At 41.3% G+C, this 15,893-nt stretch overlaps 1 protein-coding gene across 2 annotated transcripts in view; it reads right to left on the bottom strand.

The window, feature by feature from the left end:
* The window catches only part of B4GALT6 (beta-1,4-galactosyltransferase 6), a gene marked incomplete at both ends in the record, with an annotated part of 70,606 nt that overhangs the window by 13,832 nt on the left and 40,881 nt on the right, over positions 1-15,893 (bottom strand). For both annotated transcript variants that reach the window (XM_080714777.1, XM_080714778.1), the window contains one exon: positions 12,671-12,787. In XM_080714777.1, coding sequence (XP_080570903.1) covers positions 12,671-12,787 — 117 coding nt within the window. The remainder of the gene's footprint in view (positions 1-12,670; positions 12,788-15,893) is intronic.

Here is a 15,893-nt window from a genome sequence, read left to right as displayed (position 1 = left end):
CACACACACACACACACACACACACACACACACAGATTTACTTTGGCTGATGGTTTCAGAGGTTTCAGTTCATGGATGACCAGCTCCATTGCTTTGGGCCTGAGAAAAGGCCCAGCATCTTGGCTGAAGAGCGTGGAGAGAGGAAAGCTGCTCATTGCAAGGTAGCCAAAAAGCCAAGAGCGAGGCAGGGGCCAAAGACAAGACAGCCTTCCAGCACTGCCCCCTGAGACTGACTTCCTCCAATTAGGCTCCTACATTTTCACCATCTCCTGATATTATGAATCCACTGGGGCAGTCAAAGCCCTTGATACCTGGTCACTTCCCCAAAACCCTACCTCAGAACTCTGCTGCACAGGGGACCAAGCCTTCAACACTTGCATCTTTGGCTGATATTTCTATCCAAACCATAACCCTTCAACCTTTGGGAAACACCATTTTACTCGGTTTCTGTGATTTGGATTTTTTTCTTTTACAATTCATAAAAATAAGATCATATGGTATTTGTTCTTCTGTATCTGGCTGATTTCACTTAACATATTATCCTCCAGGTTCATCCAAGTTGTTGATACAACATGACTTCATCCTTTTTTATGGCTGAATCCCATTGTAGATGTATGCCACATTTTCCAGACTTTCTCCTCTACCGATCTATCTATCTATCTAATCTATCTAATCTGCCAACAGACACTTAGGTTGTCTCCTTACCTTGCAGTTGTGTATAGTGCAGTGAACATGGAAGTGCAGATTTCCCTTTAGCACACCGACTTCATTTCCCTCGGACACATGCCCAGCAGCTAGACTTCTGGATCACTGGTCCTTCTAGTTTTTTGAGGAACCTCCATACTGTTTTTCAGAACAGATATACTAATGGGCTTTCCCACCAGTAGTACACCAAGGTTTTCTTTTCTCCATCTCCTTGCCAACATTTATGTTTTGATATTTTGATAACCATTCTAACAGTGATATCTCAATGTGATTTTAATTTATATTTTCCTAATGATTAGTAATGCTGAGCATTTTTATATCCCTATTGCCATTTGTAAGTCTTTAAGCAAGTGTTTAAATCATATAAGTCCATTTTTTTATTGCTATAACAACATACTTCAAATCAAGTAATTTGTAAAGAATAGAGTTTAATGAAGAAGCATGGTGCTGTCGTCTGGGCAGGGCCTTCTTGCTACCTGGCAACATGGCAGAGGGTGTCACATGGCGAGACAGAGCAAGTGTGCTAGCTTATGTATCTCTTCTGTGCTTATCAATCCACTAATGTCATCATAGAGGGCCAACTGTCGTGACCTTATCAGTTCTTCAGCATTTCCCAAAGGCCTTGCTTTGAAATAGTCTTAACATATTTTGAGATTAAGTTTTCAATACATAAACTTTTGAGGGGCACATTCAAACCATTATTTTCCCCTGGCTCCCAAAATTTATGTCCTTCCCACATGCAAAATACATTCAGCATCTTAACTTGCTCTGGCATAGGCTCAAAAGTCCAGTCTCCTGTAAACCATCGGTGGGAATATAAATTAGTACAGCCATTTGGAGTTTCCTCAAAAAACTAGACACATAACTACCAAATAAGCCAATAGTTCCACCACTGGACACACATCCAAAGGGGCTGAAATCAGTATGTCAAAGAAATATCTGCACTCTCGTGTTTGCTGGAGAACTATAATAGCCAAGATATAAAGACTAATTGTTCATTAGTGAATGAATTGGATAAAGAAATGTGGTGTGTGTATTATATGAACTATTATTTAGCCATAAAAATTCTGTCATTTTCAGAACAGGATGGAACTGAAAGACATTGTGCTAAGTGAACTAAATCATGCACAGAACGACAAATACCCCATGTTCCTACTTATGAAACCTAAAAAGTTAATTTATAAGAAGTGGAGAGTTGAATACTATTTATGAGAGCCTGGAAAGAATATGAGGGAGAGGGGATGGAGAGAATGGGTAACAGGTAGAGAGGTACAATTAAATAGAAGAAGCAACTTCTGCTGTCCTATATCATAGTCGACATGTCAGTCCAACATACACACACAGTGGTAGGACTGGAAGAGAGTAGACATTCCATTCCAAAATGGAGAAGTAACCAAGAAGAAAGGAGTCTATTTTTTATTTTGAAACAGGATCTAACTAAGTTCTTGAAGGCCTTGCTAAGTCTCTGACGCTGGCCACAAATCTGTGATCCTCCTTTCTCAGCCTTCCAAATACTGGGATTACAGTAGTGTGCCACTGTGCCCAGCTTAAAATGTTTAAATTTTTAGTGGCACATTCCATAGAGCATCAAGACCAAGACAGGCAACTGAAAGAGACTCAACAAACTATGACCCTTCTCTCCTGGCTCTAGAGCACAGCCTAGGAAGTCTAACTCTGCACTTCTAATGCCATAGGACTAAGAGCATTTTAGAGACAAGAACAACTATAACTTACTACACAAGCCCTGCTTCCTTTATCTCAACCATTTTCCTTTATTAGGATAAAAACCTACTAACATGCACAGGCAACTGTCTCATTTGTATTATTCTTGTTCATGATAAAGATAAGAGAATTTTAATGGATAAAATATAGGTAAGAATTTATTACATAAAATCCAACTCCCTATATTGCAATCATTTTCCTTTATTTAGCAGTGAAGTACATTACAGTACACTGGCAATAATAAGTTTGATTCTACAGTTAAAGAAAATTAAAAGAGCATTTACTAATGTCTTAGCAACATTTTTCAGTTTTCCAAAATATAAGAAAAGGATTATGAGAGAAGGAAATGATATAGACTATCCCACTGCTTTGAGTGAGAAATTATTCATTTTTAGTCAGTTATTTAATAATTGTTGGTTAATCCAACAGAGGTCACACTACTAGAACTATGTAACTATTTGTTCAGAGTTGAATGAATCGATCCGGAATTTTTTCTCAAACTGAATTAACTATCATTTTCTATATAATTCTTATTATTTTGTATGAAAGACCCAATAGATATATCCCACACCTATTAATAATTGACGTAACCACAGAAACAGATCAAGCCATCTCTCAGCTCTTTGTCTCCCAAGTTCAACTTCTGCCTCACTTCCGGCCGGCCACCTGGTGTGCTGCAGCCACACTATGTGGTGACACCGGGCCTCCCCTCCATGCTCTAGACCGCCCGTGTCTTCTACTTGACTTTGTGTGTGTGTGTGTGTGTGTGTGTGTGTGTGTGTGTGACAGAAAAGGCCACTGTCCACCCTCACAACTGAACTGATGTGCTGACTAGGTAACCGATTCTAGGTTTGATAGCATACAAAAGGCTCTGGGTTCTATCCTCAGTAATTAACACACATACTAGGTTGAAAATTTACTTTCTCCTAAAATTTCAAAGGCATAGCTCCAAGATCTAGCTATCAGTATTGCTAAGAAAAGTTCACATATTTCCAATTCATAATTATTCCTATATAACCTTTAAAAAGTCTTGTCATTTTTATTCTAAAATTGTGAAATAATATGCTTCATAATATACCTAGATTTTATGTACAATGCTTGCATCTGGGATCCTTTAGATCTAAAGACTCATGTCTTTAAAATTTTCCTTATATTTTCTTAGATCATTTCTCTGTCTCTGTCTCTCTTTCTCTCTCTCTCTCTCTCTCTCTCTCTCTCTCTCTCAATTATTTTCCACAAAACTCTGATTATAGTTTTTCCAGAATGCTGATTAGTGAATGTTATTAGTGTGTGTGTGTGTGTATGTGTGTGTGTGTGTGTGTGTGTGCGCGCGCGCTTTATACTGAGGATGAAGCACCTAGGGGCATTCTACCTCTGAACTACACTCTCAGCCCTACTATATTTTTTAATTTAAATTAGGGTCTCACTAGGTTTCTGAGAGTCTCACTAAGTTACTGAGGCTGGTCTCAAACCTGTTACTTTTCTGTTTTCTTTTTTTATTTTGCCATGGATTTATTTATTTATTGTAATCATACACCAATTTGGAATGCAAGACTTAAGAGGATATCAAGCACATACCATCCAATAAGCCCTCATCCAATCCCCATCCCATTCCCTCCCCTCCCTCGATCCCATGCTTAATTGGTGATTATTTTTGATATATTTGTTTACACACCTCATGAGTTTTAAAGAGATTCCATCCTCCCCCATCTCCTCCCCTCTGATTAGTCACCTTATTTGCTTCTCAATAGGGCCCTTTCTACTACTCGACCTCCTCCTGTTACCCCTTTCCTCCTAGTTCTTGCTAATTAGGGGCAGCATCTGAATTTATTTTCTGTGCTATTTCTCTGTGCATGCTGCATTGCAAGTTCCGATCCCACTCTTGATGGCCTCAGTAGTGGCCTGGCCACCTAGAGGACTCTGATCCCGACCTCGCTGGCTCCAGCATGGGCCTTGCCTCATTGGAGGCCTCGATCCTGGCCTCGCTGGCCTCCACACTGAACTAACCCCTCAGCTGGCTCCATTCCCAGGGCCCCAGGACTGGCCTAGCCTCATGACAGGCTCTGATCCCGGCCTCACTGACCCTGGCACCAGCCTAACTCCTCAGCAGGCTCCTATCCTGGTCTCGCAAATCCCAGCTCTGTCCTTGCCTCACGGCAGTTTCCAATCCCAGCCTTGCTGGCGTCATCACCAGCCTTACCACTCGGCAGGGTCCAATCCCAGCCCTGGAGGTCCCAGCACCGGCCTTGCCTCACAGCAGGCTCCAATCCCAACCTTTCTGGTCCCAGCACTGGCCTAACCCCTCAGCTGGCGAAGATCCCTGCCTCGGAGACCTCAGTAGCAGCCTTGCCTCATGGCAGGCTCTGATCCTGGCCTTGTTGGCCCTGGCACTGACCTCACCCCTCGGCAGTCTCTGATCCCTGCCTTGGAGGCCCCAGCACCAGCCATACCTCAAGGCAGGCTCCGATCCTGGCCTTGCTGGCCCCGACACCGGCCTAATCCCTCGACAGGCTCCTATCCAGGCCTCGGAGGCCCCAGCACCAGCCTTGCCTCACAGCAGGCTCTGATCCCAGCCTCGATGGTCCCGGCACTGGCCTAACCCCTTGGCAGGCTCCAATCCCGGGCTCAGAGGCCTCGGCACTGGCCTTGCCTCACGGCAGGCTCCAATCCCAGCCTCTCTGGATCCGGCACTGGCCTAATGCATCAGCTGGCTCCAATCCCAGCATCAGAGGCCCCAGCACCAGACTTGCCTCAAGGCTGGCTCTGATCCCAGTTTCGCTGACCCTGGCACCAGCCTAACCCCTCAGCAGGCTCCGATTCTGGCCTCAGAGGCCCCAGAACCGGCCTTGCCTCACAGCAGGCTCCAATCCCGGCCTCATTGGCCCTGGCACCTGCCTAACCCCTTGGCAGGCTCCAATCCTGGCCTTGGAGGCCCCAGCACTGGCCTTGTCTCATGGGCAGGCTCTGATCCCGGCCTTGCTGGCCCTGGCACCAGCCTAAACCCTTGGCAGGCTCCAATCCCAGCCTTGCATGCCCCAGCACAAGTCTTGCCTCATGGCAGGCTCTGATCCCGGCCTTGCTGACCCTGGGACTGGCCTAACCCCTCGGCAGGCTCCGATCCCGGCCTTGGAGGCCTCAGTAGCGGCCTTGCCTCATGGCAGGCTCCGATCCCAGCCTCGCTGGCCCTAGCACCGACCTAACCCCTCAGCAAACCCCAATCCCGGCCTTGGAGGCCCCATCACCTGTCTTGCCTCATGGCAGGCTCCGATGCCAGCCTCACTGGCCCCGGCACCATCCTTAGCCCTTGGCAGGCTCCGATCCGAGCACCCTCTTCACCCAGCAGGTTGTCCCACGTTCCCGAAGGTGAGTGGTGGTAGTATTCTGCCTCCGAGGTAATTTCTTCAAAAGTTCCAGGTGTATTACATCAGATCTTTGCCTCCCCTGAGTACTTGCCACTGCCAATGGTGACTGCCTCCACCATTTCAAATCTTTCCCAAGTTCTTTTCCCATACAGCATAATGTCCAGTGTTCCTGAGCATGCATGAGAGTAGTATTTGACCTTTGGGGTAATTTCTTCAGAGCATCAGGGTGGGTTGGATCAGATGTCTGCCTCTCCCAAATACAAGTCTCCACCTCCATCTTGGCCACCGCTGCCACCACCGCCTTCCTCCTAGGTCTCCTCTAGACTCTCTCCTTACAGGTGATGTCCAGGATTCTTAACGATGTAGAGAAGCAGCAGTCCTCCTTCGCGGGGAATTTTTCCAAAAGTTCCAGTTCAGATGGATATGTTTTGTCTGCATCTCCAATATTCTAGCTGCCACCATGACCATCTTAACCCCTCTCGAATATTTTTCTTTTTTCTTTTCCCTTTTTTTTTATTTTTTAAATAAGAGAAGAGAGTATATGTGGTTTGGGGAGGATGTGGGATCAGGCACTCGGTAGCAATGAAAATTTTTTTTCTTTCCGGGTGGGTGGGGTTGCCTAAGGGTGCTCTGCCTGCACCTGCCCAGGATCTAGGCCTTGCAGCCTGGACCTCCAGGTCCTTTGGGTGGGGTGGGGGGGGTTAAGTGTGCCTTGCCCGCACCTGCCCGCCTGCCCAGGGTCAGGGCCTTGCGGCCCGGACCTCCGGGCCCTTTCGGGTGGGGGGGTTGCCTAATGGCGCCCTGCCCGTGCCCGCCCACCTGCCTGGGGTCCAGGCCTTGCAGCCTGGACCTCTAGGCTTCTGTTTTCTTTTTATGTATTAAAAATCATAGCAGCCAGGTGTGGTGGTACACCTTTGTAATCCCAGCTAAGACAAGAGGAACACAGTTGGTGGACAGCCTCAGCTACTTAGGCCCTTGTCAACTTATTGACACCATTTCAAAATAAAGAATTTTTAAAATGGCTTTAAAAAGTCTGGGCTAGCTCAGTGGTACAGTGTCTGCCCAACATGCACAAGGCCCTGATTCCATTCCCAGCACTAGAAGGGATAAAAGAAAAGCCAGTAGTGATTTATCATGCTGACTGCTTCTGTGGAGAGGGAAATCTTGGAGTAGGCAGAGAGCTGCATTGTGTTTAGGGCCTCAGCTAGGAGACTGGAAGGCTTTCCTGGGGAGGGAGGCTTCATGTCCAAGGCAGCCCACGCATGTGGCAGGCATACAGGAAGTCCTTTTTTCTCCTCAGGGTTGCCATAGGGGCAGCAGAGTCTTACGGTTTGGCCTCAAATGCTATACACTGCCACGTGGAAGTATTTGGGTCCCCAGGCCCAAATTCTCTTATTCCTGTGGACCATCTTGGAGGATGATTATTCTCAAGACATTAAACCCAGCCTCTTATTTTTCTTACATGTGGGCTCTATTTTAGGAGTTGTTTAACCTCCCAGCTATTCCACTGAAAGTTTTGTTGTACTTATCACATTTTCTGTAATGCTTTATTCAGCTTTCTGAGGTCCTGTTTGTGCTTCACAGCTTAGCTTTCATTATCTTTCCTTCATTCTCTACAGATCCCAATTATGAGCTTTTGTTAACTGCCCCCACCACTCTGAAGGATGTCTTCCATTCCCTCCACCATCTCTATGGTTTATATTCCCTTCTTTGGAGTTTGTCTCCCTATAGGGGGATTTCTTCAAAACCTGGGGATCATCAGCTGCCTATTCATGTTTGAGAATAAGGCTGAACTACAAAGGTAAGAGAATCTCCAAAAATATACACAAAAAACTTTAAAACCACTCGACCCATATATACCACACACACACACACACACACACACACACACACCCCTAAACCCAACTAAAATAGCAAAGAAAAGCTTCATGTTCTGTGTCCACAGCTGAGAAAATGCTTCCTCCACAACCACAGTGGCCCAAGTCATCATCATCTCCCGCCTGGACATACAGAAGATCTTCCTAACTGCAGTGGCTCTTTTGGCCCTGTTCAACCTCCACCTTAATCTTTACACAGTACCCAGTGTCACTGTCTTTTTTAACATTAGTCAGATCACATCATTTCTCCACTCAAAACCCATCAGAGTCTTCTGCCTCAGGCAGGCAATGTGAGTCTTCACCCTGGCCCGTAAGTCCTTTATGATTTGCTCCTCATCCACTTCTGTGATTTTCTTCCAGCATTCTCCTCTGGTCAATTCCTTGGTAACACTGCTTTTGTTCCGCACTCCTACCCTGCCTGGAACCCAGCAGTCATCATGACATCATTCTATGAGCATGCTATGAGCCCCAGACAGGCCATCCACTGCAGCTCTGTGTGGGACGGAGCCTCTTTGTGCTGCCCTCTGTCCTCAGTCTTGTTAACCTGATCTTCACCTGACACATCATATGAGTGTCAGTTTCTTCTCCAGAAGATGACGGGCCCTTTCTCGTCTGTTCATGTAGGATCCCCTTTGCTGAATGAAACAAAGGGGGTGGCATGAAGGTGCTAAAGTGAGAAGCAGGCTCCATCTTTTTGAGATCTACAAATATGAACTTGAAGTTTCTCCCTGAGGCTTACCTATTCTTCTCAGTTGACTTGGCAGAATTCCCACCTGGCTGCTGGCCTCAAAAAGCCGGACAGGAGAAAGGCCTGAGGGTTCCTGGCTCAGCCTTGGAGAATTACTTCATGCCCTGTCTTTAGGTTCTACAACAGAACTTCCCACACAGATTCTCCAGAAAGTAAGTAATAATTACCAGGCCATGCAAGTAAAGACGAGGAATTGGGATCTGACTGTTTTGCAACCAAGCGTAAGCTATCGCCTCACCACAGCCTAGCTCCTGTGCTAGACTGGAGAGGCCTAGGTTCTGGGTGGGGAGGTTGCGTTTCCATTCTCATCACAATTACCCTCTCCAAGCCTGCAGTCCTCTGCCCTGGCTGGACAGCTGTGAGCTCCACCACCCACTCCCATCTCTCCACCCTTGTGGTTTAGAAGACTTCCTGTTTCCCTCGCAGTTTTGGAGTTTGGAAAGGAGGAGAGTAAAACCCAGACATAATCCTCCAGATCTAGCCAGAATTTCTGAGCTGTTCTACAGTTGCTTAGCACTTCTAGGAGTGAAGATGTTTCTAGCTCAAAACCATGCACTGTCAAATATGTGGTCCTGACTTAATACTGATCAAGGCTGGGGCTCAGACTTAGGTTTGAAATAGAGATCTTGGTTGCTTTTCAAAGATGTCTTTCTCACTCACATAACAAAACAATTCAATGGTACTAAACTCAAGAGAGAATGTGTCTTTAAAATCACACACACAGATCCCTCCTCTCCTAGTACATTACCGTGAATTAAATTTTTTTTTTAAAGAAACTAAGCAACTGGTAATTCTGACCTAGAAATCTGTAATTATAGCTGACAAAGCAGCAGCTAAATTTCTACTTATCATCAGGTATAAAGGATCATTTTCATGGTATGAGTTGTTACATTAAAAAAATACACAGGCAGCTGGGTGTGGTGGTTCATACCTATAATCCCAGTACTTGAGAAGCTGAAACAGGATTGCATGTTCAAGGACAGCCTCATCAATGTAGTGAGACTCTTAGAAACCTAGTGAGAATCTGCTTTAAAAAAAATAGGTGTGGCAGTGCACATTTGTAATCCCAGCATTTGGGAGGCTGAGACAGGACGATTGTGGTTTGCAGACAGCCTCAGCTACTTAGTGAGGCCCTTTGAAACTGAGTGAGACCTTGTTTCAAAAAATAAAGAATAAGCCAAGCGTGGTGGTGGCACACGCTTGTAATCCCCGCACTTGGGAGGCAGAGACAGGAGGATCGCACAGGTTCGAAGCCAGACTCACTGGCTTAACAGATCCTGTTTCCAAATAAAAATATAAAATAGGTCTGAGAGTGTAGCCCGGAGGTAGAAGGGTTCCATCCCAAATACCACCAAAAAATTAATTAACTAATAAAGAGTAAAAAATAGGGCTTGGGTGTAACTCGGAAGCAGAATGCCCAAATTCCATACCCAGTACTGCAAAAAAAAAAAAAAAAAAAAAAAACCCAAAAAACAACAAAAAAACCCCCACACATACACAATAAATAAACAAGTAATAAATAAATAAAAATAAAAAGGGCTGGGGGTGTAACTTGGAGGAAGGACACCTCTGGGTTCAAACCTCAGTACCAGTCATACACAAAAGTGCGCAAGCATGTGATACAGCATTATATGCACAGGAAATAAAGCATAAAAGAGTGATTTACACAGAAGTATGTTATTAAATATCAAGTACTTCCAGGGGAGGAAAAAGTAGAGGCAAAAAGCCGAGTGAGAAAAGTGTGTATATGTGTGTGTGTGTGTGTGTGTGTGTGTTGTGCGTTGGTGGAGAGGGAACCCAGAACATTCTACCTCTGAGATATGCTCCCAGACCTATTTTATTTTATTTAGAGACAGGGTCTTTCTTAGTTGCTGAAAGCCTCACTAAGTTGCTGAGGTTGTCTTCAAACCTGTGATCTTCCTGTCTCAGCCTCCCAAGTATTAGGATTACAAGCATGTGTCACCACACCCCAATTGAATGAGAAATTCAGAGGGAAAAAAGGCAGATCCAGAATAAACCACAAAGGAGGAAAAACTATAACCATCTTAGGAGTAAAAATCTGAATATTTGCTACCAAAAAAATCTGTACCATCTAGTAATTCAAACTAGAGCACATTGCCTATTATTTATTCACCTATTAAAAACAGAAAAATAAATCTCAGTAGGCCTTTTTATAGAAATTGACAAGCAGATTCAATGAAACAGAACAGAGAAACCTAAAAGAGACTCAAATAGGTATTATATGTATATTTTACCTAATTTTTAACAAAGATGAGGAAAGAATAATAGTTTTGATAAATGCTGATAGAATAACTAAATAACCACAAAAATGTTTGCTATTACAAACCATATATAAAGATTAGCTCAAGAATAGACTAGCCTATGTCTAAGAGCTAAAACTACAAAGTTTCAGTAATAAAAGAGAAAATCCTATACAATTTCATAAATACAAAACAAAAAGCATAAATTATTTTAAAAATTCACTAAGTTAGACTTCATCACAATTAAAAACTTTTATTTTTCAAAAGACACGATCAGGAAAAAACTAAGATTAAAGGTAAATATTAACAAAACTTGTCTTACAGTAGACATATCTAGAATATGTGAAGAATTCTTACCTCAGTAAGAAGACAATCCAATTTAAAAATAGGCAGAGATTTGAACAGAAACTTTCCAAGTAATACTTATGGATAGCACATAGTATATGAAAGGATGATCAACTTCATTAGCCATGAGGAAAATATAAATTAACACTGCAATAAAATTCTACTACAGACTCTCTAACCATGCCATGCTGACAATGACATATGAGAGCTGGAAAGGTCAGTATACAGTCACAGAAAGTCAATATGCATCACACACATGAAGTGACAATACTCAGCGGTCTAAGTTGACAGAGAGACCTCGTGTTCAAGTGGTATCACACATTTTAGGTTTCTGAAACATCACTTTCTCCATACCTAGAAAGAATGTAGATAACTAACTTCTTTCATTATGCTCACAATTCATAGCCTTAAAACCAACACACAGACTATAAAAGTCAAGATCATCTCAGTTCTATTTAAGTATACTATGTTAAGAATTATGATTTACTCAGCTTTGATGGTATCTGCTCAAAATAAATAGAAGGACCTTATTTGGCCTTGCCAACTTTTGTTAATTCTACTCTCTTCCTGGTTATTTCTAGTTCCAAAAGAATCACCAAATCTCCGATTTGGAAGTAATCCGGGGCACTCCATGGTTTAGTTCTCTTATGCAATGTATTTTTTTTATTTCTGTTTATCAGATGCATATTTATTTATTAGTTATTGAGCTAGGTCTACATACTAGAAAGGTTAGTGTTTCATTACTAATATCAGGCTAAACAAGAACAGCAAATTACATATGTGTGGCTACCACAGAAACATTTCAAATTCTTCTACCAAGGAAGATAACTTTGAAAAACTATAAAAACAGGACAGCAAAAGTTTACCATGTACCACTTTTTTTTTAAGATTACCCACCTAGATCTCATTTAGGTATCCTTGATTATCCAATAAAATGGAGCCAATATTAATTTTCAGAAAAACAGCAACTACTCTAAAGCACAAAGAAATCTTCAATTAAGAATTATTTATGTTTGCTGTTGAAAACCAGGACACTTTCTGTACTTTCAGTGCTTTTTCAAAATATTAAACTCTGTCCATGTATCTGAAGCACTTCTATAGGGCGCTTCAATATAATTTAGAATAGGGCTCTGTGCTACACTCCAGTGGGCACTGAGGAGCCCATGTGGCAGTATGTGAGTCTAAATGCTCCCAAACAGCCAGTGTTACAAAATAAGCAACTTCTCAACTAAAGGAAACTCCAAAGAGTTTTCTGGGAGTGAAGGAAAATAATAAACCTAACTAAAGCATAAAAAGGAACAACACTCCAAGTCATAGAGATATTTAATCCTAAAAGGTCACTATCAGCTGAAGAGTTATTTAAAAATCATATTTTGACAATCCAATGTTCAGAATGTCATTAAAATATACCACAGCTATCATACTAAAGTCAGACATAATTGCTGGTTAACTCATTCACCAAATTATACTTACTACAAGAAAATTATAATTATTTTGAGAAAAATACAGGCTTGATCCAAAATATAATTTTATTCAATTATAAAAAACAAGGATTTGAGTTACCCGATTAATCTAAGCCAGTTTTAATCAAACCATATCTAAGAGTTAAGTTCTTCAATACTTAGCAACCATTTTGAAAAATATTCTCACCTGCTCAATGACATAAAAGGCAAATTCTAGCCGTTGTTTCTGGAGCATTGGAATCAGGTGCAAGAAAAAAATTGGAAGGTGCTCATGGCGATTACGGAAAGGAATGAGAACAGCCACCTTTAAAAGAAAATAGTCACATTTGTAAGTAAATACAGCAGTGAGCCTAGGAGTAGAGATAAAAGCTGATGCTTGGAAACTGCTGTTGGCTTTAAAGTCATCTTCATATAAATCTTTTCAGAAAGCTGAGGAGTACTGATAGACTCTGAAGGCCAAACACAGTGGAAAATCACCAAAAGATTTTTCTTTTCTTTCTTTCTTTCTTTTTTTTTTTTTTTTTTTTTTGTGGTATTGGGGATAGAACCCAGGGGCATTCTACTTCTGAGCTACATTCCAGTCCTATTTTTATTATCTATTTTAAAACAGGGTCTCACTGAATACCAAAGAGCCTCACTAAATAGCTGAGGCTGTCCACACACCATGATCACTCCTGTCCCAACCTCCCAAATGCTGAGATTACAAGCTTGCACCACTATGCCCGGCTATCAAAAGATTTCTAAAGAGGGACAAATTTGACTTCATGATCACAAAGACTGCTGCAGACTTTGCTTCACAGAGTAGACTGGAGAAGACCAAAAGTGGACCTACAGTGCTGGTCAGAAAATTAAAATGATAACTGAGGCAATGGTAGCTTGAACTAAAGAGAAGGTGGAGAAGAGAAGAGATCCACAGGTTTTCAAAACATTGAAGAGGTACGTTATCAGGATTTGGCCATGGGATGCATAGAGGATTGAGGGAGAGTAACTTTTAGGATCTAAAGTTAATCATAAATAACTTCTTTAAAGACATTATGGTAAGTGAAATAAGCGAGGAACAGAAAGAAACACCTCATGTTCTCGTTCATATGTGGAACCTAAAAACCACTGATCTTAAAGAAGAAGGTGGAATCGTAGTTACTAAATGCTGGAAAAGGTAGCAGGGAGGGTTAGAAAGAGGTTAGACGATGGATACCAAAGAAAAGTTAGATGTGTAAGTTTGATTTTCTGTATCACTGTAAGATGACTATAGTTTTATGATGAACTGAAAAGACAGAGAAGCTCGTAGTCTCTAAACACCAAAAAAATTGATAATGTATAAGGAAATAATGATTTTATCATTGTACACTATATACATATATGGAATTTTCACACTGTATACACAAACACGTGCAATTAATTATCAATTAAAAACAGGGATAGATTCCATTTGAGTATCCACTATCTTATGGCTTATCTGGCTTAGAGATATTTTTGAGAAATATAATAACAAAAGCCAAAACCTTTATATATAAGGTTTCAGATATAGTCTCCTAAAATCATATACCTAAGTGTTAAAAATAACACTTTTCATTTAATCAAGATATGCAGGTTAAACTTTTGTTAAGTAAATTTATTTTAGTAGTAGGATAATTGTTTAAAACAAAATCGGTAATAAAACTGTTAGAATGTTAAGCTTAACAAAAAGTATCACAGAAACAGAACAAAAATAAGGCTTATCCTTTCTAAACCAAAGAAATGTGTGCTTAGCCAAAAAAATAAAAAAATTTCATATGAAAATGCAAATGGCTTCTTAGTATATCAGTCTTGCTTCTGATATAAGAGGGGGCAGGAACTTAGTAGCTGAGCCCTTGCATGAAGTGCACAAGGCCCTGAGTTTGAACTCCAGCACCACAAAGAAAGGAAAAAATATCACTTAGAACTCAAGACTAAAAAACACCATGTTTACAAAATGTGTTATTATAATAATTATCAACCATCACTTATTCAAATACTCTCTTGGACCTAAATTGTCATCCAAGCTAGGTTTCCTTACAATTCAGATTCGGCCTTTGAAAAAGCTAAAAAGTTTTCTAAGTTACATTTGTTAGCAATTTCTGAGCTAGGCTGGCTTTAGTATAATTGGAAACTTTCTAATAAAATTTAAGTTAAAAAAGTTCTACAGATCATAAATTCCAACATTAACTGTAAAGTATATCTAACTAAAATACTTTTATGTCACTCTTTAGTCTTAGTCTGGATTTTAACACAATCATAACTGATAATAATGGAAAATTATATATAACTGTAGTCTTTACTAAAAGTTTACCTATAACAAAAAATTTTAATAAATGAATACACAAATAATTAAGAATGCCTAAGTTTGGGACCTAATCCTACTTGTAAAATCAAGGCATGCCATTATATTTTTTAAAAAAAACTAGCAACACTGGGACTGGGGTGCAGCTCAGTGGCAGAGGTATATTTAGTATGTGTGAGGCCTTGGGTTCAATTCCTAGTACCAAAAAGAAAAAAGTAACATTTCACCATGTATTTTACATTACTAAAATCAAGGTTTACTAAAACTGAAGGTGTCTAAAAAGTGTCACTAGTTATTTTTCTTTAATGCTGATGAGACAGACTGATGGACCGACGGATGGAAGAAAGCAACCCAAAGAAACAAAAAGCAGTGGCTTCTATGAGGTTGATGTTGTCATGTCTGTATCGATGATTTCATAATCAGTAGAAACCAACAAGGTTGTGATGTATGTCCATGCCAGCAGGACCTGGGTTCCATTTCTATTTGGTTTTCCCCATAAAGTAGCTGCTGGGTCAGGAGCCTGAAGACCCTGAAGCAGTCACAGCAACACTAATCCAACATCCAAGATACCCTGCCCTTTCTACTCCATAGGATGGCTACCAGAAGTGCTGGGAACTCCCTACTGACAGGACTTAATGGTGGGCTTCAGTATAGTTGGTATAGCCAAAAAACTCCTAAATCAATACAGCTGCCAAACCAGTTCAGAGGCTGTGTGTGTGTGTGTGTGTGTGTGTGTGTGTGTGTGTTTATTGAATCCAGAGGATTTCTATCTCTGAGCTTCACCTTCAGCCCTATTTTATTTTTTATTTTGAAATTAGGTCTCACTAAGTTGCTAAGTGCCTCAATAAATTGCTGTGGCTAGCAGAAGCCACTTTTAATTTTAAAACATTAATGAAAAGTAAAAGGAGAAAAAGGAGTTACATGATAATATGGCTTGGATATAGAAACTCATCTGCAAGAGCTCATGCACTGGTGTTCAGAAGTGATATAACAGAATCACGAGGGTTCTCGTCTCATCAGCAGATAAATCCATAATAATGGATTTACTGGGTGGTAAGCTAGGCAGGTTGGAAACGGGAGGTCACTGGGGTTATGGTTTAGGGAGATAATA

Source organism: Muscardinus avellanarius (assembly GCF_963383645.1).
Source record: "Muscardinus avellanarius genome assembly, chromosome: 17".
In the NCBI taxonomy this organism is placed as follows: domain Eukaryota; kingdom Metazoa; phylum Chordata; class Mammalia; order Rodentia; family Gliridae; genus Muscardinus; species Muscardinus avellanarius.
Note: the sequence above shows the minus strand (reverse complement) of the source record. Positions and strands in the feature narration are given on the sequence as shown.